Source organism: Ursus americanus, chromosome 17, assembly GCF_024610735.1.
Source record: "Ursus americanus isolate L20-20 chromosome 17, mUrsAme1.1.p, whole genome shotgun sequence".
In the NCBI taxonomy this organism is placed as follows: Eukaryota; Metazoa; Chordata; class Mammalia; order Carnivora; family Ursidae; genus Ursus; species Ursus americanus.
In genome coordinates this window covers 30,396,272-30,423,362 of record NC_142143.1, presented here as the reverse complement: position 1 = coordinate 30,423,362, position 27,091 = coordinate 30,396,272, and the positions used below count along the sequence as shown (strand labels likewise).

At 35.1% G+C, this 27,091-nt stretch overlaps 1 protein-coding gene and 1 long non-coding RNA gene across 6 annotated transcripts in view; both read left to right on the top strand.

Annotated features, from left to right (window-relative positions):
• TMTC3 (transmembrane O-mannosyltransferase targeting cadherins 3) overlaps window positions 1-16,875 on the top strand; it is a 61,350-nt gene extending 44,475 nt beyond the window's left edge. For 4 of the 5 annotated variants that reach the window (XM_045780011.2, XM_045780008.2, XM_045780010.2 and 1 more), the window contains exon 14: window positions 1,556-5,751. In XM_045780011.2, the coding sequence (XP_045635967.1) occupies window positions 1,556-2,370 (815 nt within the window). In that variant the 3' untranslated portion in view covers window positions 2,371-5,751. Of the gene's footprint in view, window positions 1-1,555; window positions 5,752-16,445 lie in introns of those variants that run through there. The other variant, XR_006776532.2, reaches the window with a different exon arrangement.
• A 2,145-nt stretch (window positions 16,876-19,020) lies between these two features.
• The window catches only part of LOC148108654 (uncharacterized), a 35,062-nt gene continuing 26,991 nt past the window's right edge, over window positions 19,021-27,091 (top strand). The window contains exon 1 of the long non-coding RNA XR_015727146.1: window positions 19,021-20,197. This is a non-coding gene — a long non-coding RNA (uncharacterized LOC148108654). The remainder of the gene's footprint in view (window positions 20,198-27,091) is intronic.

Here is a 27,091-nt window from a genome sequence, read left to right as displayed (position 1 = left end):
TGTAATTATTTCTAGGGAGACAAAAGCATTATATGCTTTAGGAAGAAAATGTATTTTCTCTTGAATAGTATGACCAAGTGTTTTTGGTATCATTTTATATCTAGTTTTATTTTCTGAGATATTATTGTAATTTCCTGTAATTCAACAAAACTAAATTATTCGTGACAGTAAATTAGAATCTTTGATATATGGGTATTTTAGTAGTACAGTGGAAGGTGATATATATAATTTATAATATTAATTTTTAGTTTGGAAAAAAATCTACATTTATATTTTGTAGTTAAATCTTAGATACTTTTTAAAAACTTTTACAAAAAACAAAAAGAATCATAAAATCATAGTATTTGAGTTAAAGAGGGTATTTGAGTTTACTTTTACCAGTCTTCTATTTTTATATTAAGGATCAAATAGATCTAATAACTACCCCAAATTTCATGTGGCTAATTTAGTAACTAGTTCAAGATAAGAACTTAAGCCAACTGATATGTTTTATATTTTTTTTATTCATCTTATTGTCAAATAAAAGGATAGAAGAAGATCTTTATGGCTGGTATTTAAAACATGGCTTCAGAGAAAGGTTAACGTTTTTGTAAAGTTAGCTAACCTTGGTAATCATGAAAAATGGCCTTTATTTGACATAAAATTGTATCCTAAGGTTCGTAGTCATGGAACTTGAATTTTTTTGTATTTATTTGCATTAGAAATTATCTGAAATATTTGTTTCTTGAATCCTAATTTAAATGTTTAAGCTTTATGTTTAGTGGTATTTTTTTACCTTTGAAAGTCCTAAAAAATTTGAAGTAATACATTAAAAAATCTGATTTTGTAAGACTGCAGCATTTTGTTTATCCAATAATAGTTACTATTTCCTGAGGTTTTTTACATATGTGTCATGTAATTCTTAGAAAATTCAGAGGCTGGGACGCCTGGATGGCTCAATTGGTTAAGCGTCTGCCTTCATTAAGCTTCTGCCTTTGGCTCAGGTCACTGGGATTGAGCCCCGCATGGGGCTCCCTGCTCAGCGGAAAGACTGCTTCTCCCTAGGCTGCTCTCCTTGCCTGGGGGTGCACACGCGTGCGCTCTCTGTCAAATAAATAAATAAAATCTTAAAAAAAAAGAAAGAAAAAGAAAATTCAGGCCAACCCAGAGAAGTTAAATGATTTAATGCATAAAGTCATAGTGTTAACAGAATCAAGATTGAATACATGTCATTGTTGGCAAATCCAGTGCCTCTTCCTCTTAATTGCATAATCTTCCTCTGCTACTCCCAGTTAGATTCTCAACTCTAAAGAGATATTTTGCCCCTTCAGGATTTTGAGGCACTCTTGCTGCCTTAAAGGAAAGGAAATGAGCTATCACTTCAGTGTTTGAAACACGGTCTTCCCTGTGAAAGCTTTGAGTTTTTTGCTTTCTACTTTTTGATTTAGTTACAGAAATTAGTTGTTTTGATGCTTTTTCTAATCTAACTAGATAAATACTGAAAGTGGCTTTTGCTCCTCAGACTTAATTCATTTGTTAACAATATGTTTTTTTCTTTTTAAAAAATTATTCTTAGGTGAGGTTAAACTCAGACCAGAAGCTAGAAAACGACTTCTAAGCTATATAAATGAAGAGCCACAAGATGCTAATGGTTATTTCAATCTGGGAATGCTTGCCATGGATGACAAAAAGGACAGTGAAGCAGAGATGTGGATGAAGAAAGCCATAAAATTACAAGCCGATTTCAGAAGTGCTTTGTTTAATCTGGCTCTCCTGTATTCTCAGACAGCAAAGGAATTAATGGCTTTGCCAATCTTGGAAGAGTTACTCAGACACTATCCTGATCATATCAAGGGTCTTATTTTAAAGGGAGACATTCTGATGAATCAAAAGAAAGATATACTTGGAGCAAAAAAATGTTTTGAAAAGATTTTGGAGATGGATCCAAGCAATGTGCAAGGAAAACACAATCTTTGTGTTGTTTATTTTGAAGAGAAGGACTTACTAAAAGCTGAAAGATGCCTGGTTGAGACATTGGCATTAGCACCACATGAAGAATATATTCAACGCCATTTGAATATAGTCAGGGAAAAAATTTCCTCATCTAGTTTTGCAGAACAGCCAATATCCCCAACTGGTAAGACTTCAGGTGTAGAAGGAGACAAAATTCCAGCTGAAAATGTAAAAGAAGTAGGAAGTGAACCTAGACCTACAAAGATCATAAAACCAAGTGATAATAAAAGTCAGTCTAAATCCAACAAACTGTTAGGAAAAAATACAGACAAAGAGACCCCCCACAAAACAACAAAGGAAATCAAAGAAATTGAGAAGAAAAGAGTTGCTGCTTTAAAAAGACTAGAAGAGATTGAACGTATTTTAAATGGTGAATAACATTATTTATCATGTCACAATGTCCTCAAAGAAGTTCAGTGTATCTTATGTGATTGCTTATTCTGGGAGCTTTGAAAAATAGCAAGTATACGCGTAACAGTCTATCATGAGCTGCCTCTACATAGGATCAAAATGCGATTTTCATTAAAGACCTGTCTTACCCCAGGGTATGTATTGTATAAGATATGACGGTTTTCTGAGTTTTGGTGACCATGGCAGAAATATTAAATTACAGTTTGCAAATTTCTATCTTTTATATAGAAGGAAGATTTTTTCCTGCAGAGTAATCTTGACTACTCTCAATTAAAAATAATCTGAAACCTGAATGATAGTCCCTTGGGGGCAAATTTAACATATGCTGGTTTATTCTATGAATTTGCATTTATTAGTTGACTTCATTACCTTCTGTTGGAATCTGATTATGGATTGAAAACACTTATCGAACACATTCTTTTTTCTTTGGAAATTTCTGTTTAACTGAGGGATTTGCACCATAAAAGAATACTGGTTTCCTTTATGTTGTATTATTTTGTTGATTTTTAGAAGGAATGCCAGATGAAGCTTTTAAAAATAAGTCCCATGACATATTAGCTTAAGAATGTATTTTCATAGTTGTGTGCTTTGTCCTTAACTTTACTCTGAAATGCAGTTTTTAATCAGGTAAAGTTTTAAGTATAAATATACATATACACACACGCACATTTCTAATGGTGCTTATATATACTGTATTTGTATTTTTTTACATACTGAGAGTTTCACAGCATGAACCACATAATTATGACTATCTTTGAGTTTTTACTCCCCAAACTATACATGTCTATTAGGATCTTGGTCATACTGAAAAAGCCCCAATAACCATAACTTTAAACCTTTGAGTTAAAACATAGTTTCTCTTTCATCTTAGTGTTATCTCTCTAGTGTTATTCTAATTTTAATTGTTCCAAAAACACACCTTAATCATTCTTAAATACCTTAAGCAACTATTTGAGTTGCTTGTTCTATTTAAGTGAAAGCAAAACAATGTGACAAAGTTTATTTTTAAACACTAAGTTCTTGTTATCTTCCTATGGTGTATATTTTTATTAAATATTTATTTGACTACTGAGCTTTCATAAAAATTGTAAAGCTGTTTTAATTCCTTTTAATTCCATCAACTATGGAAAACAAATTGCTATTGCATTTTCCTGTATATACATATATTACAATTTAACCAAAATTTAATCATTTTGGCCTGCTGTCCATCTATAAAAGGTAATTAGCCTTGTATAGGATTAATAGTCAGTTGGTTTTAGCAAATTTAAACCTGAAAACTGTTGGGTTGAAGAGTAGACATAAATCAAGTTTATTAATTTATATCTGATGTTTTTTCTTGAGTTAAAATACATTTCAAATGAGTTTTATAATACCTGATAAGGTGGTTTTAATTTAAAATGTTAAAGCTCAAGCTATCATCCCAGGATAGTAACTAATTTCTAATTATGTAGAATTTCCAAAACTGTTATTTCTGTTCCTTTGAGATGACTAATTTCTAATTACGTATATTTCAAAAATCATATTACTGTAAGTTTTTATAAAGAAATATTTTATAAATAGGTCACAAGGAAACATGGTCTACATTAAAGATCCACTCTTACTAGGTTCTCTGAGGTTGTGTCATAAATTATTTTTTAGGCAATTTAAATCAAGCACTGACACCAATCATACATAGTTCATTTTTGATTTAGAGATTCTGTTCAGCATTAAAGCAATATCCAGTTTCAGTTTTTAAATTATGGCTTTGTGACTCCAGATATAAGATGGAGAATACCTCATATACTATGACTTGAAAAACGAAATCTGTGTTAATTTTATGTTCTGTCCACGTAACTTGAGAAAAAGTTTCTGAGTTTGGTCTCTTCTGTTACAGTATCAAGTGACGATAAGTCAGAAAAGTAGAAGGGAATCTTTTGTGACAGCAGATCATAATAGCTTTGAGTAATATTTTAATAAAATTATGTAACTATTCAAAAGATAAAAAATATATTGTTATCCAATGATTTTTATAGAAAAAAGAATTCCTCCTTATTTGCACTTAGAACAATGCCTATAATGTAGGAAGTGCTCCCCTATTTGAATTTTAAATGATTTATTTAAATCAAATCCACCCTGATTAGTAATTTTTCCAAATTAATGTTTCTCAACCCTCACTTCATATTAGAATCATCTGGAGGACTCTTTAATATGGACCCCAACCCACAACAGTTTAATCTGAATTTCTTAGGAAGGGAGCCATGCTTCCATTTTCTTAAAGTTCTCAGAGTGATCCTAATTTGTAGTCAGAGTTAATGATCACTGCTCTAAATTAAAGAAAATCCTCTTATCTCTCCTGTACTAACTGTTTAAATTAGGATCATAACCTGGTTAAGTTTTGATGTTTCAATGAATATGCTTTTCTAATAACTAGTATTTATTTCATCTTAAGTACCATCAAGCTTGTTTATGTGAAATTGATTATTCTCTTAAACTCATAGTAGAAATTTTATTCAAGCTGTTCAAGTGAAAAAAGGTAATAGACTTTTCCCCCCTCTTTGGAACTGTCTTTTTGGGGAAATGGTTGGTAGGGACATTTTAACCCAGTTCACTAATTTACAGTTCAGAGTTGTGAGCATCTGTATGTTTGGAAAAGAAAGCTTACAGGTTTGTGTGCTGGTAAAGGGATGTAGTTTTAGTTCTCACTGTTTAACAAAAGTATCTTTTCCCTAAGGAATTCTAGGAAAGCTTCGACAATCCCAAGGGGCAATTATGTTACTTTTTCACTACTTCTCAGAGGGAAGAATTAAGTTTTTCTCGTATTGCTCCTATATGTATTTCCTTATTAACATTAAGAATTGAGAATTTTATCTTGTAATTATCCCATTAAGTAATTTCATGAAGCTAATGACTCAGAGGATAAAACAGTTATGTTTGCAATTTTGTGTTTACTTTTATGTGAATATTTAGTATGTGAATTACACAATTCTAATAAAACCTCATGCTTTTTCATTACATCTAATTTGAGCTCTGAACTTCATGTTACAGAATACTTTGAAGATGCTTTAATGAAAACTATTATGAAAATGTATAGATTTGTATGTCAATTTCTACTTCAGAAATCCATATATTTGTCATATTTATTTTTTTAAAAACCTAATTGTTTGCATGACTAAATGGTATTTAAAATGAACCCCCCAAAATATCTGGTACCTTTGTCCAAAATTTTGTCTGTTAGGAGCTGTCAGCCATCCATGTTAAGGGTTTATAAGAAAATAGTTTTAAATTATATGAATTTTGTATTACTGTCGCGTCTGTGTGTACCATATTTCTAAATATTCAGTATAAAATTGATACTTTTTAAAACCTTCACCTGAATTGCCTTTTAGTGTTCAAATGAAAAGTAAAATAGTGTGTCAAGAGATTTCTGCCTCCTTAAAGACAGAAGAGCTGGTGGGTAGTTTTATTAGCAATGATCTTAGAAAGGCATGTGTTAAATTAGTTTCAACAGTGATACATTTTCAATCCTTAGTGACAGAAACTAAAGAAAATGAGATGATTAAATTCAAACATGGAATTTTATACACATAAGTAGAAGTCAGTGTAGTGAAATAATTAGGAGTCTAAGTTATAGATCTGCCTGAATTCAAATCCTGGTTCCACCCTCACTAGTGTAACTTAGGGGAATTGTTTAACCTATAATTCCTTGGTGTGTGTGTGTGTGTGTGTGTATTATATATATATATATATATATATATATATATATATATATATATATATATATATATATCGTATAAACTGGTAGGTATCTTTGTAACTATGAATAGTTCATGCTCAACCATGTACATTGTAAATAGCCTTTACCAAACATATTTGACAAGGACCATAGTTAACATCACTTAGTAAATTGTGATAAGCAAAAGCCATGGTTTATTTGGTGTAATTGGCTTAATTTTTTTTCACGTGGCACCAAGAACGAAATGGTTCACAGCTATAACCAAGCCATAGTACTGATCTATCCATCCAGTGTTGTCTTTATTTTATTTGATTGTGGTTTGGTAATATTTCGTTGTCAGATTGGAAAACTGAAAAAAACAAATGGTTTTAGTTTTCCTGAAGACTAACCTTATTAATGGATAGCTTTCCTAACAAGTGATTATTAACTTTTATCAGGTGTTAACATCTGTTTCAGAACATGGTAGTATGTTTACATGTCAGAAGTTCTGTTTAACTCTATGACATTTCTAAATTGATTTGTTTAAATACATTCAGCAAATGGAAAATATATATATGTTATATTTATATTAAATATATTAATTAAATTGTTTAGAATAGTTCTTGGTATATAGTAAATGGTAGATGTTAATTATTAATGTAAACAGGGCTTTGGTATGTAGTAAATAATAGATGTTAATCATTAATGTAATCATAAGGCTTAGGCTTGCATTTGATGCACATGATTTGCTTTATATATGTGTTAGCAGAGATGATGTCAGTGATGGTCATATAGCAAACAAATTATTAGATATTTAATATTAATGCTTGTTCCTTAGCCATCTAAGCCAGTAGGTATATAGACAGCCTAAAATAAAATCTATTTATTCAATACTAAATTTATAAATTATATACAATTAATTATTAAAATGCAGAAATGAGAACTCAGACACCTTAAAACTATAGTACCTTGTTCTTTTGCTGTTCACTGCCATCAGGGAGGTAGCATAAGAAAATAGTAATGCCTAAAAGTCTCTGAAGACTTGATCTCAGGTAAATTCATGTCCTTTGGAATCTACTTTCTTCATGACTTACATTTCTGTAACTATGCCGATGGATAGCATATTTCCCATCAACTAGTATTTTTATTCTATAAGAACCTGATACCTTCAATTTTTACCTTAAGCAAAATACTCTTCACCAAACCATTCTAGTTTACCCTTTCTTAAAGATTTTCATGCATGGTTAAAACTCAGTCTTCTTTACTCCTTACTTCCCCCATTGCTTTAATTTCTGAATTAGGAAGGTCGTCTGATTAATCCACACTAAACTATGAATGATAGGTGATGCATCTTGTTAGTCATCTCAACAGTTAATTCAAGTGCACGTCTTTTCTTTGTAAGTTTCAGGCAGTATAGTGGGAGTTATTTGAGGGATGTGAAGTTTCTTCACCATTCTGCCTATCTAAGCGAGGTATTAAGAGAGACCACAAAAAAAAAAGCTTTGTAACTGCAAGGCCACTTCTGACCAGAGTCCTGTTTTTGATGGGCACTGGCAGGCCAGGTAACTGCCTTTTGGGAGTGGAATCAGGGTAATCAAACTGTCAACAGAATTGGACTTACACCCAATAGTGATATCTTTAAAATTAAATTCTGGGCAGTGAATATACAGATCTTGCTTGATTTACAATGGGGTTACATACCAATAAACCCGTTGTAAGTTGAGAGTACTGTAAGTTGAAAATGTATTTAATACATCTAACGTACTGAACATCAAAGCTTAGCCTAGCCTACATTCAGTGTTCTCAGAACACTTATGTTAGCCTACAATTGGGCAAAATCATCAGACACAAAATGTGTTTTATGATAAAGTGTTGAATATCTCATGTAATTGTTGAATACTGAAAGTGGAAAAACTGAACAGTTGTGTGGGTATAGAACAGTTGTCAGTGTGTTGGTTATTCACCCCCATGATCCCATGGCTGGTTATTCCTGCTCAGCATTACTAGAGAATATCATACTGCGTATCACTCACTAATCCAGGACAAGATCGAAATTCAAAATTTGAAGTACAGTTTCTACTGAATGCGTATCTCTTTTGCACCATTATAAAGGCAAAAAAATTTTAAGTCAAACCATCATAAATTTGGGACCATTTGTAGTGTGTACATTTTTAATACAGTATCTCTTTATGACACCATTTCCTCTGGTAAATGGATGTGCAGTGTCATTTGCAAACTTCTTGATTTATGCATGTACCTTAAATACTAGTGTTCGCTCTCCTACTCTTTTTATCCTGTCTCCTTTGAGCAGTGGTTTCAGCTATGTAGGATTCCAAATCTCCAGCCTAGATTTTCTCTAAGCTCCAAAACCATGAATTCAGTGGTCCATTGAATATCACATCCAGAGGTATTCATTCCCCCTATCCTTTCTTCCAAACCCCATGCCTACTGGATAAGTTTACTCTAAGAAAGACAAATGAAGAAAAAGAAAATATATCCAGTTTAAAGCAAAAAACGGGAAGGTAGGGGAGAAACCAAAGGGACATGAGAGCCTGCTAATGGTTTATCTCCTCAAAGCAGTGGCAAAGTTTAAGACATCAAGAGGGTAAATAAACATGATTATGGGACTTAGGTTAAATACTACAAATATATGAATAATTTATAACTTTTAATCCATCAGAAGAAAACCCACTCTAGCCAAAAGAATGTAGTAATGGAGATAGGGCAACTGAAAGTGCAGTGTAAAAACAGCATTAGATTAAAGGACTAATAGGGCGCCTGGGTGGCTCAGTTGGTTTAGCATCTGCCTTTGGCTCAGGTCATGATCCCAGAGTCCTGGGATCAAGTCCCACAGGGGTCTCCCTGCTCAGCGGGGAGTCTGCTTCTCCCTCTGCCCCTTTTCATTCTCTCAATCTCTCTCTCTCTCTCTCTCTCTGAAGTGTATAAAATCTTAAAAGATTGAAGGACTAATATATAGCAGTAGTTAAAACAAATGTAAAATAAATTAAACCTAACAAGCCCTTAGAGTTCTATTTTTTTATGTTTTAGTTATATTAATTAAGTTTTATATAATATTTACTTACATTGAATTATAAATATAAGGTCCAGAAACATTGTCTATGAAACACTTGTTATATATAGAAAAGTTGAAGTAAGACAAAGTCTTAAGCAATCTGGGGTAGCAATTTTAATACATGAAAAAACAGAATTCTTGCCAAAAGAAAAGGGAAAGTAAATGATGTATACTAGTAAAAGGAATAATAGAATAAGAAGAGATGTCCATTTTTTTTTAAGATTTTATTTATTTGACAGCACAAGCAGGGAGAGCAGCAGAGGGAGAGAGAGAAACAGGTTCCCCAGTGAGCAGGGAGCCCAATGTGGGGCTCCATCCCAAGACCCTGGGATCATGACCTGAGCTGAAGGCAGACGCTTAACTGACTGGGCCACCCAGGCGCGCCAGAAGAGATGTCCATAATAAACACACGTCAACAATATAACCTAAAAATAAGCAACAACAAATAGTACAGGGAAATAGATAAATCGGAAATTGTAACTGGAGATTTTAACAAAATCATCTGAGAGACTAATGGATGAAACACAGAAAAAACTAAGTGGATAAAGACTTTAATAATGATAAAGTATTAAATATATATATAGAATTTCACTTCACACAATATGCATTATTTCTTAGCACATAAAGAATATTTACAAATGTACTCTATATATCAGACCATAAAGGAAACCTCAGTAAATTCCAAGACTATGCTATTTGATAAGAATGCAAATATTCATAGTAGCTTTATTCCATGGGAAAAACGAAACAACCCAAATGCTCATCAGCAGATAAATGGATAAACAAATTTTGATATATTCAAACAATGAAATACTCTTCAGCAATTAAAAAAAATTGTACCTTTGAGCGAAAAGAAGCCATACACAAAAGAGTACACTATATATTATTTCATTCATATGAAATACCAGAACAAACTAATCTACCATGGATATCTAGAAGTAAAGGATGGGGGCAGGAGCAAAGAAAACCAAGGGAAATTTTACGGGTGATGGAAATATTCATGGCCCAGTAATTCCACTCTCTCTGAGGCATATTGACAAAAGAAATCTGGTGCACTAAAAGATATAAGAATGTTCTTAGGGTTAATTGTGAAAGCCCCAACCTTGAAGTAATCAAAATACTCATGAAATTGGAGCCCCTGGGTGGCTCGGGTCATGATCCCAGGGTCCTGGAATTGAGCCACACATCGGGTTCCCTGCTCAGTGGGAATCTGCTTCTCCTTCTCCCGCAAGCTTGTGCTGTCTTTCTCTCAAATAAATAAATAAATAAAATCTTAAAAAAAAAAAAACTTCAAAATACTCATGAAAAATAGACAAGATATTTGTTATAGTCATACAGCGAAATGCGATGAATAGATAATGACTATGCATGAACTACTACTACATGAAGCAACATGAATGGATCTCACAAATATGATATTTGATAAAGCCAAACACAAAAGATACTACTGTTACAATTCTATTAATATAAGCTCAAAAACTGGCAAGATGAATTTGTGCTGTTACAAGTCAGGACAGTGGTTACCCTAGGAAAGGTTACCCTAGGACGTTTATTGGAAAGGAATGTGAGGGCAGGCACCAATGTTCTGGTATTGTTCTTTTTCTTGATCTGGGTTATGTTTGCACAGATAGGTTCAATTTTTGACAATTCAGGATATATGTCTTTCCAGATGTACATAATGAACTTCAAAAAAGTATAATATTAAAAGATGTATTTAAGGAAATGGAAAAATACAGTAAAAATTTATATGCAGTCCAGGGGCACAGGTGAAACGTATACAAAAGAATTATACAATCACAATTTAGTGATAACTATCAAATAGAGAATGACTGAAAGAATGTACAATAGAATATTTTTAAAACAGCTTTATTGAGATATAATTGACATAAGGAACTCATCTTTAAAGTGTACAATTTGTTAAATTTTGACACATATATACCTGTGAAACCATCACCACAATCGTGATAGTGAACATATGCACTCATCAAAATTTCCTCATGCCCATTGCAATTCCTCCAGTCCTACCTCCAGCCCTGTCCCTAAAACCATTGATGTGCTTTCTGCCTCTATAGATTAGTTTACCTTTTCTACAGTTTTATATAATGGCATCATGCATTATTTGTCTGGCTTTTCACTCCGCAATGGACTAAATGTTTGTGCCCAACCCCCATTCATATGTTGAAGTCCTAACCCTTAATATGATATTCAGAGGTGGAGCCCTTGGGAGGTAATTAGGTTTAGAGAAGGTCATAACAGTGGGGCCTCCAGGAAGGGATTATTGTTTTTATAAGAAGAGGGAGAGAGAGATCAGAGTTCTCTCTCTCCCCACCGTACGAGGTGGCCATCTGCATGCCAGGGAGAGAGTTCTCACTGTGACAGAGTACCTCTGGCACTTTGTTCTTAGATTTCTCAGCCTCCAGAACTATCAGAAATGTCTATTATTTAAGCCACCCAGCCTATGACATTTTGTTATAGCAGCCCAAACTAAGACACACTGAGAATAATTATTTTTAGTTTCATTCATCAACGGTTTATTACCAAGTAGTATTACATTATATGGATATACTATGGTCTTTATCCATTCATCAGTTGATGTGCATACAAATGCAATTTTTTTTTAAAGATTTTATTTATTTATTTGACAGAGATAGAGACAGCCAGCGAGAGAGGGAACACAAGCAGGGGGAGTGGGAGAGGAAGAAGCAAGCTCATAGTGGAGGAGCCTGATGTGGGGCTCGATCCCCCAACGCCGGGATCACGCCCTGAGCCGAAGGCAGACACTCAACCGCTGTGCCACCCAGGCGCCCCACAAATGCAATTTTTTATCTGATCCATTGATTTTTATTTTCTCCTCTAGGCATTATATATTTTTAAAATACGAATCAACAAAAATGTTTTAATTCTATTTGTAATGCACATTTTCTGACTATATTCAATTTACTTTTACTAATGCTCATTTGGGGATTTAGTCTTTCCTCGTAATTAGCTCATGTGTTTTTGGAGGTGTGGAGGCCAGAGTATAGGGCTCAGACCTGTCATTAATCACTTGGTATTAATCCATCTACTATGATTCATTTAGGAATGAGAATGTAATCAAAGCCAATGAAATGACCCATGATTTTGCTAACACTTCATTGACTTAAAATGAGAAAGAATGTAAGTTTAACATTGTGGCAACCACTTTCTCATCATAAGGAAAAATCCTATATGAGAATAGAGCCGGGATAGAGTAGCAGATAATAGAAGCAAAAAATTAGGGAAGTGGATATTCTAATTAGACACCTGGTCAAGCTACATCTGGAAAGGCAATAAAGTAAACAAAGTGGAAGCAGCTTGAACCAATTTTGAGTGGTTGTGCCAACTTTTGAATAGGAACTACACTTTGTATGTAGTCTGGCCGAGCTCATGAAGGGCAGCTTGGGTCTCTCAATCCCAGACTTGAAAACAGTTTTAATTAACCGTAAGCAAAATAACAATAAATTGTCCACTGTGTGTCTTGTGCTAAAGAAGCCAACAGGACAAGGGAATTTGTTTTGAAAAATTCAGCATGGTAGAGTCTTCAGTAAGGTCAAATAAGAATGAGAAATCTTAAGTTGGGTCTGTTCCATCTGAAAACAAACCAGAGAATATTGTTTTGTATAAAGGTCCTTTACCAGCAGTCTGGAATAGCTAAGTTTTTTTGTCCCAGGCTACCATTGACTCAAGCAAAATCAGAGGTGGGAGACTTAGCAAGAATGTTAGTTGAGAAAAGATTGTACTATCTCAGTCCTCTCCCACATACTTCCATTTAAGCAGTCATTGTCCAAGAAGGGAATGAATTACTCCCATTGAGAATATGCAGTCCAGGGGCACAGATATAAAAAAATAAAACAAACAAAAACAATCAAAACACAAAACAAAGCCATTCAGCTCAGGATTAAAGTGATTGACAGTGCATTGTGGCTATATTAATGTCCTAGGACTGCTATCAGAAAGTACCACAAACTTGGATGCTTAAAACAGAAATTTATTGTCTCACAATTCTGGAGGCTGGAAGTCTAAAACTGGGGTGTTAGCAGTGTTGGTTCCTTCTGGGAGCACTGAAGGAGAATCTCTTCATGACTTCTTTCTAGCTTCTGGCAGTTGTCAACAATTATTCTATGTTCTTTGGCTTGTACATGTGTCACTTTAATCTGCCTTCATTCATATGGCATTCTCTGTGTGTGTCTCTCTCTCCCCTCTTACAAGGACACCAGTAATACTGGATTTAAGGTCCACTCTACTCTATTACAACCTCATCTTAACTAATTATATCTCCAATGGCCTTAGTCGCAAATAAGGTCACATTCTAAGGTACTAAGAGTTAGGACATCAATCTATTTTTTATGAGGACATAATTAGAGCCAAATAGTGGCCATAGTCAATTTCTAGAAAATAGGAAATTCAAGGGTGATTTTCAGATTTAAATACTGATTCTTTATATCTCTCTTTGTTTACTAACCAATGATATAGAGCAAATGAAAATAGATTAAAAGTATTCCAAGAGTTTAAATAGATTTTATTATTTGAGAAATCTCATTCTCTACAAACAAGAGGCTCAAACCTGAAAATAATCATCAGGCTCCAGAACTTGAGGTTAAACAAGGTACACTGATAAAGAATTACATTATTCATCTCAGATATGGCATAGAAAACAATTGTGTTAACTTAGTCGATTGAATTATCAAAGCAGACCCACTAAAATCATAGACCTTACCTTAATCAAACTTTAATAATTCAAAGGATGCAAACAAATACCAGATACAGGTAAAATCCATAAATCTCAGATTTCCTATAATAAGAAAAATAGATGGATCAGAAGTATTTTGTAGATAGGAAATCCTACGTGCAAGAAAAAGTCATTCTTTTCCCATTATCCCCACTAAGAAAGAAGTGGTTTATTAACCTGTCATTAATCATTTCCTTCTCAACAACGAAAGACCTTTCTAGAGAGCAGAGCTAGAACAACCAGACTCGTTGACCAACGAACTACATTTCACTTCTAGATTGAGGTGTCTTTGCCTTCTCTGTCATACAAGATACGATGAGTTATGTACCAGTAACTGCTATATGTTGTATCCCATCCCCAATGGCAGGTTAGCAAGGAAATATGTATTGGATGTTTTGGTATTTATTAAACTTACTATTTATTTAGCAACACTTCTCTGGGCCAAGAGGAGTTGGAGATGGGTCTGAGTGAGAAGACTATTCGCTGAGCAGGTGTTTTGGACTTAACAGCTATATGCAGTAAGAGTGAATGAACCTAAGTGTTACTGCTTTGGGAAAGAAGAGGATATTATGTTTTCCGTGGGACATAGCATAAGTTTATTAATGCAAAATGACTGGATGAGAAGATGGGGTAGACAAATAACATTTCTTAGGTTGTCTATTTGCTGTCAAACATCAATTCACCCTATTTCTGGTACCACCCTTTGGAGATTCATTCAGAGATGTTCTACTGGAGGGAAACTGAGAGAAATAAACATATTCCATCCCCTTGGCTATGGCCATTTGTAGCCAAGTTCAGGAATTTGTATGTGACATAATCAGAATTAGTAACATGCTGGAACTTCCCAGAATCTCTTGTTCTTTTTCCATTGGATTTGATTGGGGAACAATCTATGTCTGGAGTTAGAACAGCCACCTCAAAAAGAAGGCATGAAGTCTGACAGTTTGGGAGCATGAGAAACAAACAGAATCAAACAGAAAGAATCTAGGTCCAAGTGACATCATTTGGTTCCTAGTTAAGATGCAGTAGAAACCAAACAATGAATTTTATTTCAAAATGTTTTTATTGAAGTATAGTTGACACACAATATTGCATTAGTTTCAAGTGTACAACATAGTGATCCAACAAGTCTATACTTTAGGCTCTGCTCACGACAAGCATAGCTACAATGTGTCACTATACAATGCTATTACAGTACAATTGACTACATTTTCTACGCTGTACCTTTTATCCCTGTGACTTACTCATTCCATAACTGCAAACCAGTATCTCCCACACCTCTTTACCCAGGAAATAATTGATTTTTAGTTACACGAAGAACTTACTTTCCTTTTATTCTTAAACCCTTTTGGACTGAGTTTCCTGTCACATGAAATTAAATAAAACCCAAAGACACATAATTTTTAAGCATTTAAATTTTCAATGCTTTGTAATCCAAGAAAAACTTTTTTAAAAGCAGCATATTGTTTTTCTGAAGTCAATCTGACATTAATGAAAGACAGATTGGGACTGATAAAATTGCACAACAGGAGGGAATTTCAGGAATTTTTTTTCACATTTTCTGGGTTTTGTATCCTCTTTCAAAAATCTGAAAGAAATAAAATAAGCCTGATTAATGTGTTTTTTAAAATCCCACATGATGCTTCTGGCTTAGCTCCTACTCTCATCCTCACCCATTTCACTCAATCTCAACCAGCCTCCTTGCTGAGCTCCCACCTCAGGCCCTTTGTGCATCCCATTCTCTGCCTAGAACACTCTTCTTTCAGGTAGCCATATGGGATCCTAAACTCATTTAAATTTCTTCTCAAAATTGAACACCAAGTGCAATGAAAAAGAGAGCATAAGGGTAAAGAACTGAGAAGGAGGAACAACTGGTTATAGGTCAGACATTTATAATAAATGGAAAATCAATACCTGAAAGAGAATTATTAAAAATTTTAAAATAAACTAAATTAATTACCATGGAGGCCATGTCTTCAAGTCTATTGTTTAGGGCACTGCTGTCCTAGTGTCAACACATACAAGGGAAACTGAGGCAGGTTGTGGCGATCTCAGGGAGTGGAGTAAGGGTATGATTCCATAAAATATGTTCTTTTAATAGTTCTCTCTTGTGTGTGGTGCTCTCTTCTTTTTTGATGTGTTTTATTTTGATAATTATTTCTTTTTCCTTAGTTATCTCCCTTCATAGACGGTTTATATATGGGATCACATCTAGGAGCACTCCTCGGAAGGCCTTTGAAAATCTCAAATAGTAGACTATAGCCAAGATGTAGCTCAGACGACAGAGTCTGTGAGGTAGACATTTTACTTGTTAGCTTAATGCATAGTTGGAATAATGAGACATTGAAATGTAGCCTGAATTTCCATGCAGGGCAAGTTGGAAAGGAGCAGGCGGTCTCTCTTCATGTCTTCAAGCATAAAAAGGCTATTCACACGTAGTATAGGGGTAGGTCATGGGATGGGCAACAGAGGTAGTCCTTAACATATGCAGACACATTTTAAGGATAGATTTTTTTTTTTTCCTTTTGTAGTCACCACTGCTCCTGGTGTGAATTGGATCAAGGATGTACAGGAGCCAGAAAGAACTTTAACTCAACAAGGAGGAACTCAGGTACCTTTGCGGTGACTTGACAAATTTACCGAATTAAAGGTTTGGTGAAAACAGAAATGAGTCAATCAAGCCACAGTTGTTGAGTGGAGGAATATTTAGTCATTCATCTGCAGAGCCTGTAATATTCTCCAGTCTCAGAAGCCCTAGAATATAGGATGACTGTGCTGTTGCTAACATTAAGAAATGTGCTACTAGTATGTACCTGGTGGCTCAGCCAGTTAAGTGTCTGCCTTTGGCTCAGGTCATGATCCCAGGGTTCTGGGTTCGAGTCCTGTGTCGAGCGTCCCTGCTCAGCAGGGAGTCTGCTTCTCCCTCCTACTCTGCCCTTCCATCCCCCCCCACTCGTGCTCTCTCTTTCTGTCTCAAATAAATAAATAAATAAATAAATAAATAAATAAATAAATAAAATTTTGGGGCGGGGGGAAGAACTGTATTACTAGTATTTGCTTGTATTCTTGTAAACCACATCATTGAAAGGCACATGAGCATTTGTGTATGTGAGCATACATGAGACCCTAAACAGCCTGACGAGTACTAGTATTGAAATGTATTCAGGGGGCGCCTGGGTGGCTCATTCAGCTAAGCATCTGTCTTTGGCTCAGGTCATGAACTCAGGGTCCTGGGATCAAACCCCGCGTTGGGCTCCCTGCTCTCAGGGAGCCTGCTTTTGCCCCTCCTCCCCACTTGTGCTCTCTCTCACTCTCTCTCTCCCTCAAATAAATAAATAAAATCTTTTTAAAAAAATGTATTCAGTAACAATTTGTAACAGACCAGGTATCCTTTAAGTTTATATACTTCAGAAACCCGGGTGATCAAATGGAATTTAAGTAGTTCATTTGTTTCCATCTATAATCCCATATTTTTTATTCAGGAAGTGATTTTCTAAATATCTTTAAAGTAAGAAAATATTTATTTACATACTAATAATTACCATTTATTGCCAGAAATTATTCTAAGGAGTCTAAGTACATTTTCTCATTTGATCCTCACATCTAAACGGATCAAATTGTAATTTCCATTTTAAAAATGATAAAATTGAGGTTTAGAGAGGTTAGGTAAAATATCCAAAGATATGCTTAATGGAAAATTTGGGATTTGAACTCAGATGTATCTGTCTTTGAAATCTGTTCATTCCACTAAGCTTTTCTTCATTACATGTTGCCAGTTTATTCATAAGCACTCACTTTTTTAAACAAATAGTTATTTGCATAATAATAAAAGCTATCATATATTGAGCACCGACTGCATGCTTGGTATTGGGGGAAGCTAATGTTCTTGTCGGCTTTACTTAATAGTGTAAAAACAGATATGTAAATGGTAATTATAATATCTGAAAGAGTACATATATTTACACAGTTGATCCCAGGAGGCTTATCCTTTGAGAGGCATGAGGAAATTAGCGCTTACCAAGGAAGAGCATATTCAAGTAACTCATTACATACTTACTCTTCCACATGTCCATTGGATGGAATGACAGGTAGCAGGGCATATATTTTTACACTATTTCTCTTTCCCTCCTCAAGCATGCAATTTAATTCAAGTAGTTTCAGTGGGACTAGAATGGAATTCCAGTGTACTACAAACATGTAACAATAAGTGCTGAATGTATCCCTCTGCACTGGAGACTCACTTTTTAGCACAATGCCCACAGCACTCTTGTATGATGGAGTGGGAGCTACTCTTTATATGCTATGTCGTTTAATCCTCAGAACATCACTATTATGGAAGTAGGCATTCATTCCATTTTATAGGTGAAGGGCGCAGGGTACAGAGAACTGGCACTTGCCCAAATGTACATCCATACAGTGAACCATTTTTATAGAAGTAGCAGGTTAGATATAAGTAAAGAAGTTTTTGAACCAGCTGAGTGTCTTCTCTAGTTAGTTATGAGTTCCTTGGTATAGTGACGGTGGAGGCTGAATGATGGCCTTCAAAAGATGTCCATATCCTAATCATGGGAATCTTTAAATATGTTTCCTTATATGGCAAAGGGCTCTAACAGATAGATTAAATTAAGGGTCTTTGGATGGAAGTTTATCTTAGATTATCTGGGTGGACCCAACGTAATCAGAAGGGCCCTTACAAGAGGGAGACAGGAATGTCAGAAACAGAAAGGAGATTAACAATGGAAGCAGAGGTTGTGATGTGCTATGGAATGGGGGAAGGAACCGTGAGCCATCCCTGGGCAGATCAAACTCTGAAACACTTCGATAATGGGAATTTAAGAGTTGCAAGACTGTATAAACTTTCTTTTTTTGCCTTTTCATTTCTTGATTCCCGTCTCTTGTTGCAGGGTCTATGTTCTTGGATAACATCCTAAAATGATGTTTTTCTTCATAGTCAAGTTCTATATAAACTCATGTTGATAAATTAAAACACCTTTTAGTCGTTAGCTATTTCAACATAAATAAAAACCTTGGATTATGGTTCATTTTAATGAGTCAGTAGATAAAATCACTTAAACTCAGTTTGTTCTAGTGGCTGAATAAGCAATGTTTCTTGGCTATTGCTATAGTTAGGCTACCAGCTTATACTAATGAGCAATTTTAAGAATAAAAATTTGGGAAGTTATTTGGCTGGGGTTTTTAAAAACAAGATGTCATGTTAAGGCTTGTTAAAAGTTCCTCCATGACAAATTCAAAGATACACAATATTATTAACTGTGTCTTGGCAGCTCATTTTCTTCTTTTATAAACAGTCAGAAAAGCAGCTCTGGTTTATTTAATCCCAAGAAAAGAAGAATTGGAACCATTTTGCCTGCTTAATATCAAAACCTACCTGACCCACAGAAGAATCAGGAGGAATTTCACAGAACACTTTATTTTAGTTACATCATCCCATACACAAACTCTGATTGCAAATGAAATAGAATTTTTTTAAAAGCCCTAATGCAAATTTTATAAGGTTCATTTTTTTCCTATTATTTCTCCCCTTAGTGCTCTTCCTCTGATTTCTTTTTTTTTTCTACACCCTTTACAGATTTCCAGGAATTAATCCCTTGTCCTTTCCTCCTTTACCTTAACATTTATCTTTTTCAGAAGGTACTCCATTCTCATGTTATAAACTTCCAATTTTGTATGGATTGATTGCTAAGTTTAAGTCCCAACTCTTGGTGATTGTATGTAGCTCAATCATGCTCATAGCAAATGCTAAACTGTTGTCTTTCTTTCCAGAAAATGATACCCTCCAAAGATATATTCATTCACTCATGCTCTATTATATCATTACCTATGTGTCTGGATATTTTACCAGGACCTCTAGACTTCATAAAAGTGATCAAGCTCAGGTCACTTCTTAAACTACTCACCATGCCTGTCTAAACTTTTCTTTGTTTCACTTCATCTATTCTCTTAGGGCCCTGAAGAATTGGGCCACTTGGCAGGTAAATTTTGAGTAGTGATCAGTAACATGAGAAGGCAATGAGAGTTATGATTTTAGAAGATTGTTCTGGCTATAGTGTAGACAGTGGGTTGGAACATAACCTAAAATGTGAGTGTAATTCTTCAGTGAAGTTAAGAAAGAAGGAAGAGAGGGAAATGTGGGTCATAATCACTGATAATCACTTTCTATGTTATCTCTTCCAGAGAACAATCATATTTAAAATGGCCCAAAACTGAAGAAAAAGAGGGAGGAAGAAAGGAAAATACTTAACAATGGAATACATGCAACTTGGTGTGTGGTATTCAATACATATTTTCAGGTTAGATTAATGGTTGACAGGTCAGATTAACGGTGAAAATTTAAGTCATCTTGAAGGGCTGGTAGGGGACATATTTTTTTCTCTGAAAGTGGCTTTCTCGGCACATCTCCATTTGCATTGTCCCCCTGGCAACCCAATTTATTTCTGGATATGGCTGCCCATCTCTTACCTTCCCTGATCAATCACATTTTACTCCTGTCAGTCTTCTATGTCATTTTACTATGGTGTGCTCCTTGATAATTGTCATGTAGTAATTCTATGTGGTTTCACTTGTACTTATTTAGACTCCCAAGGAGTATGTAGACTTCTTAATGTCAGAGACCAGATTTTCTGAAATATCTCACAGCAGCCAACAGAGCGCTCTGCACAGTGGAGAGCTAAACATCTAAACATGCGTGGTGCCTTCTCCTGGAGTGCTAATTAAATATGTTAACAAATATCATGTTAGTATAGAAAATATCAGAGTAGTCTATGTTATAGGAGTTTCATTTTGAGTACGGTAAGTTGTTTTGTTTTAATCTATTCTGTTTTCATATTTAATTCATAACATTTCTCACTTTAGAGGAAAATTGCCTTTAGTTTCTAGGAAACAAATATTTCCGGAAGATGAATCATTTACTCCTTTGTTTCTCATTGTCCCATCTCTTCTCATGATGTAACTCTCCAGATGTTGATGTATTTTTTTCAATTCTGTTTGTGAATCTTTATATTTGGTTGTATTCATACACAAATCTCCTAAAATTGAAATATATTTAGTACATGTCACAAACAGATTTATAAGTTTTTTTCCTGTGATGAGAACTTTTAAGATCTACTCTTTTAGCAACTTTCAAATATATAGTACAGTATTGTTAACTATAGTGAACATGCTGTACATTACATTCCCAGAGCTTGCTTGTCTTGTAACTGGAAGTTTCTTTTGAATTTTAGAATTTATTTGTCATGAAGATAGCTGTTTGCCTTCTTGTGAGTAAAAACTTGGTGTACAGTTATTGACTCCTAGACTTGTCATATGAAATATTGGAAAATCGTAATTACTTATCCTCTCTACGACAGAAAATATTTTCATCGAGATAATTTTTATTTTAACGCAGTTGAAATGCTAAGGAAATGCTTAGATGATAAAATTTATTGAAGTTTGTGTTAGTTTTCTATGGCCGCCATAACAAATCACCACCAACTCAATGACATAAAACAACAGAACTTTATTATCTTATAGTTCCACGGATCAGAACTGGGCTAAAATCAAGGTATTGGCCAGGACTCTGTTCCTTTCTGGAGGTTCTAGGGAAGAATTTGTTTCTTTGACTTTTCCAGATTTTAGAGGCCACCTGCATTCTTTGTCTTGTACTCCCTGTCCTCTGTTTCCAAAGCCAGCAATGGGCCAAGTCCTCCTCATGCTACATCTCACTGATCCTTTGTCTGTTACATTTCTCTCTCTGATCATAGCCAGGAAAGGTTTTTCCATTGTGAAGGACTATTGTGATTAGATTGGGCCCAAAACTCTACAGACACCAGCATGATTTCTACATATGAAAAATTTAAAATTATAATTTAGTGTATACTAAAAAGGCCTGCCTTCAGTCCGTATCAGGCATCAAAAAGATAGTAAATTCAGCCTCAAACAGATCCCTTTCCTAGAAGTGTTTAAAGGCTCTCTTACCTGTAACTACCTTTTAATCATTTTCTCCTTGCAAATAACTGAGAAGACAAAGTACGGTATTAAAGATAATGAGGTGGAAAATCTAGAATAAACAAAAGATTGTTCCTCTATGCCCAGAGGAAATTTTCAGGGTATAAGTGTGGCTACTAATTGAAGGTGTTATAAGAATAAGAATGCGTGAATTCGTGAATTCTTATGCGTGAATGCGTGAATAAAATGTGTTTGCATGTGCACGCAGTATTATTTATTTTGGTAGAGTTTTATGCATGTGCAGAGCTCCTCTCTTTTCCTCCCACTGAAATTTTCAGTATAAATTATTTGAAAAATTACTCCAACATTGATTCTGTCTGTTGCCATGCTCAACTTAGAATGGGGGGAAAATCTTTAAGCAAGAGAATTACTTTAGTACCTCCACAATGGTATCAGTGGAGAGATAGAGAAACAGAGAGACAGAGGGAGAGAGAGAAGGAGATAAATAGGTAGATATATAGATATATTAGAGGCTGAGTTAAGGGGTATTTGACTAGCTTGAAGAATGATTGAAATGGCTTTTAACATTTATAATTTTCCTTTTGCTGTTCAAGCTTCAGATTTAGAACTTAAACTATTTGATTTTAATGAAGGACCAACACATGCGTTGTTCCAGGTTTTCTCTGCTGGGCTTGAGATCCTTGAGCACCTCAAGCAAATACAAAATCATGATACTGTACATTTGATCCCTGGTCATTATGTCTAGTGGAAGTTTGCCTGTGGTTCTGAAGATAGACTTATGCTAAGAGCCCAAAGAAGACAAAAGGGAAGGAGAAAATAGAGTCTGGAGGAAACCTGGTGAAGTGTCAGTTCATAACCTCAACATTTTGTGACACTCAGTTTAGCTCAGCTGTAAATTTTACTCTTGTTTCTCCTGGCATAGATCTAATCCTTTCCACATCCACAGGGGAGATCAGCGGATAACTTTGAGCAACCACCACTAGTAGAAATGTCTTTACACTGTGGAAGGCAGGTAAAGTAGAATAGGAATAGGTAACTTCAGAGATGAAACTTTAGATTCTGGTCCTTCTTTATGTTTCTGGCCCCATCCCTCTTCTGCCAGTGCCTCTTCAAATTGCTCACTCATATTATATACCGTATAACAGACTCATACTCTATAAGATATATTTCCTATGTATTCTAGACACATCTTATATAAAAATAGTAAAAGTAAGGGTGTTATAAAATGTAGAACTCTTCAGGAGTATGAATATTATGATGGGTGGCCAAATTTAATGTAATAGCTACCATAGAGCACCATGTTTGTGTGAAGTATTAGATTAAGCACTTAATACTACCCACTTCAGTCTTCATGAAAACCTTATTGTAGGCATTTAGTTGTCTTCACTTTACAAAGGAAGAAGCCAAGGCAACTTTTTCTAAGTCACACAGCTAATAAGTGGTAGAGCCCGAACTGAATCCAGGTTTACTTAACTCTGAAATCTTTTCGTTTACACATTAATCAGTGTGGTACCATTTAATAATTAAACTCCCCATACCATATTATTCCAAGTTTCTTTTCCAGGTCAACTGGAACACTTCCTAAGTTCTAACTTTTTTGTCACTGTAGTCTTTCAAGTTTACTTTTCGGTCTGTACTGAAATTTTAGTTCAAAATCATTTAATGTGAGCAAACTTCTAAGTTGTTTTTTTTTTTTCCTGAGAAAGAGAGAGAAGAAAACTTTTAGTGAAATATTACAGATGAATTCATGCTCGACTTTTTTCCTTTCAAAACTGTGTGAATGAGGGGTGCCTGGATGTCTGTCGGTTAAGCATCTGCCTTCAGCTCAGGTCGTGATCCCGGGGTCCTGGGATCGAGCCCCACATCGGGCTCCTTATGCAGCAGGAAGCCTGCTTCCCCCTCTCCCACTCCCCCTGCTTGTGCTCTCTCTCTCATTCTGTCAAATAAATAAATAAAATCTTTTAAAAAAAAACCTATGTAAACAAATAACAATGTATAAAGTAGAAGGGGCAAGAGGGATGGGAGGTGATAGTATATAAAAGATGCCAACAAATTTTTGAAGAGGGAAAATTAATGGATGAATAAGTAACTGATTTAAGCAAAGAAGAAAAAGTGGAAATCTAAGTTTTATAGAGAGAGATGTCAATGACACAAGAGGATAAGTGTCAGAGAACCATAAAGATTTGAGAATCAGAGGCATTAGGTACCCAGGAAAATAGAGATTGTTTGAAAATTTGCTTAAGAAGCAATTAGGCAGGGCCACCTCAGTGGCTCAGTCAGGTGTCTGACTCTTGATTTCAGCTCAGGCCATGATCTTAGGGTTTTGAGATCAAGCCCTGCATTGGGCTTCATGCTGAGCATGGAGCCTGCTTAAGGTTGCTCTCTCTCTCCCTCTTTCTCAAAAACAAAAACAAAACAAAAAAAAAAGCAGTTAGGCATCTTAATTCCATCCTTACCATTTGCTAGTATCTACCTTCCTGCATCCTGGTAGTATAAAAGAAATTTGTTCTCTGGAGAAGTTGAATCAGACTGGCACCAGACTTAAGAGACTTAAGTAAAGACTTGATTAATTCAAAGTATACAGAGTGAACTAGGTGACCCCAACCCTCTTCCCATACTCAGCTTTGAGAATACTGAGAGCTAAGCCTATGCCATCCATCAAATGCATTCCTTAGTAAATGATCGGAGCAGTGCTTCCTGTAGAAACAAATCAGTCTAAAAGGAAAATTCTATAAATTCTATAATTCAGAGGTCCTAAAATAAGCATCTGTGTCCCCATCCAATCACCACACAGTTTTAACCCCCCAATCCACACATCTCACCTCTGAACATTCAGTGTCCAGTCAGCATTTTAGTGGCCCATTCTTAAATATGAGTAAAGACCCAAGAAGGAGGAAGATGCATGGCTTTCCACGACCCTCAGTGCATACATATCATGTTCACATGTTTCAAAATAAGGTCATGCATAGCATTTATTTTACCAAAGTCTCAAAAAAACAAAATACCATCAAGCATACCTGCATCAGAGATTGAATGCCTGCCTGAAAGCTGGTTATCTGTCTCATTCTCCACTATGCCTTCCTCCACCAACAGCCACCGTCCAGAAGTGACACTTCTTCCTTTGGTGAGAATGAAAAATGTTAATTACCTTAAATTTCATCTACAACCATATATATTTATCTTCAGATTGTTATAGTTTAGTTATAAAAACAATAATTTGCTCAACTGATATATTTTTCTGTGAAAATCATTTGGGTATTTTGCATTGGGAGAGAAATACACCATAATTTTTTTCCTTTAAAATTAATGGAACTATTTTTTTTCTCTTAACAACTTTTTAATTAGCAACAGCGTTCTAACTAACTGTTACTTGAGGGATAAACGTATAATAAAGACATTTTCAGGTATCCAAGATCTTTCCTTCCCAAAAACACCCTTTTTGGGAAACCTCAATGTTCCAGAAAGCAATGAGGATGAAAACAAAGAAATATGGAATTCAAGAAATGGTGTTGCAACCCAGGAAAAGTGAAAAGAATTCCCAGATGAGGTTGGGAAGAAGATCCTAGAATCACTGTGGGGGAGGTCTGGCTAGCATCTGGTCCCAATTTGAAGCAACATCCAACAGTGGTCTAATAGTGTAGATGGTGTTACTTAGAAAATGATGCCTATTGTCCTAGCCAGATTTTGATTGCACTCCCTAGCTGACTTGATTTCTGGCTGCTTGTAGACCCATGAGGCTCTTCCATGTCCTCTGATTCTCAAACCCTAGCCTCTGCCAGGGATCATTTTGCTTCTTCCCGTAAGCCCTACAGCCGATCTCCCTATTCTCAACCTTAGTTGAACACTAAGGCCCTCTCTCTCATCTCACAGAACATCAAGGAAGTATGGCTAAGCCCCAGGTTAGCACAAGAGCATCACATAAGGTGAGCTCTTCCTACATCTTAAATAGGTTATTGGAGAACAGTCACACTATTCCCCCATGTTACCTTCATTTTTCTAAATCACCTTTTCCTCTCTCTGAAAATAAACTGGGAAAGGGGAGTGAAGGTTGTCATACCTTACCTCATGCTGTTTTTTCTTACTGTCTCTTCCTATTCTCCCCTGGGACCAGAACATGGGTTTTTTGTTTGTTTTCCTTTCCCTGCATCATATCTTCCTTCTGCCACTGAGCAGAAGCAAACTTGGCTACTTTTCTGTCATAGGTTAAAAAGTATCTCTGTACTACAGGAGATCTATGAGATGGGTCCTTCAAACCCTTGATATTTGAATGGAGGAAATGAAGTCATATGGACAGTTTTCTCTCTAGCTCACTGTAGCCTTGTTTCTTGGTTACTGCAGAGATCTATTTTGCATATTAGTAGCTGAATCTGACCTCTTCACTTCTTGTATTTCTCTAGTAACAAGTTCTTATCTCCTTCCTGTTAAATAGATATCTCAAGATGACTTGGACAAAGAAAGGAAAAGAGAAAAACATTAATAATTTAATAATTATTACCCGATATCATTGATTTGCATAAATTCTTCAAGATTCTATTATAACACACACAGAAAATGCATATTTTGAATTTTTTCAAGTCTATAAGTTCTTTTTGCCCACAACATAAACATTTTAAAGAAGAAAATAAGGATAAGATAAGGTTATGTGAGAAAAGAATAAAAATATGGAGAGATTTTAAAAATAATATTTATTTTCTAGTTTGTCTATGTAACATATAAGGAGAAATATATGCCAGCCTGAGTAACACAAAGCCAATGTATATGTGAGGGGGCGTTTGTCTGGTTTAGTCAGACAGGAATGAGGCATTTTGGAACATCAGTTGTGTAGTTAGTTTGGCTGTTCAAGTTATCCTGTGTTATAGTGTCAGGTTAATAAATGTTAAGACCACCAGACTTAATTATATGTAATTATAATAATAACCACAGCTAACGTTATTTGAAAATCTATTCTGTGCTAGACATTTTATATGCATATATAATTAACTTCTTACTTTAGCATGTCTAGGTAAATAGGTATTACCTCCATTTCTTGAATGAAGAAATTACAACTCAAAGAGGTTATATCATAGCACAAATTTCCACTGTTAGTGCAGGTCCTGTTATGGAATATTAAGTCTTCTTTTCTTGGATAAACTCCAGAGACTGTGCTGTTCCTTTTTTTTAAAAAAAGATTTTATTTATTTGAGAGAGAGAGCACAAGCAGGCAGAGGGGTAG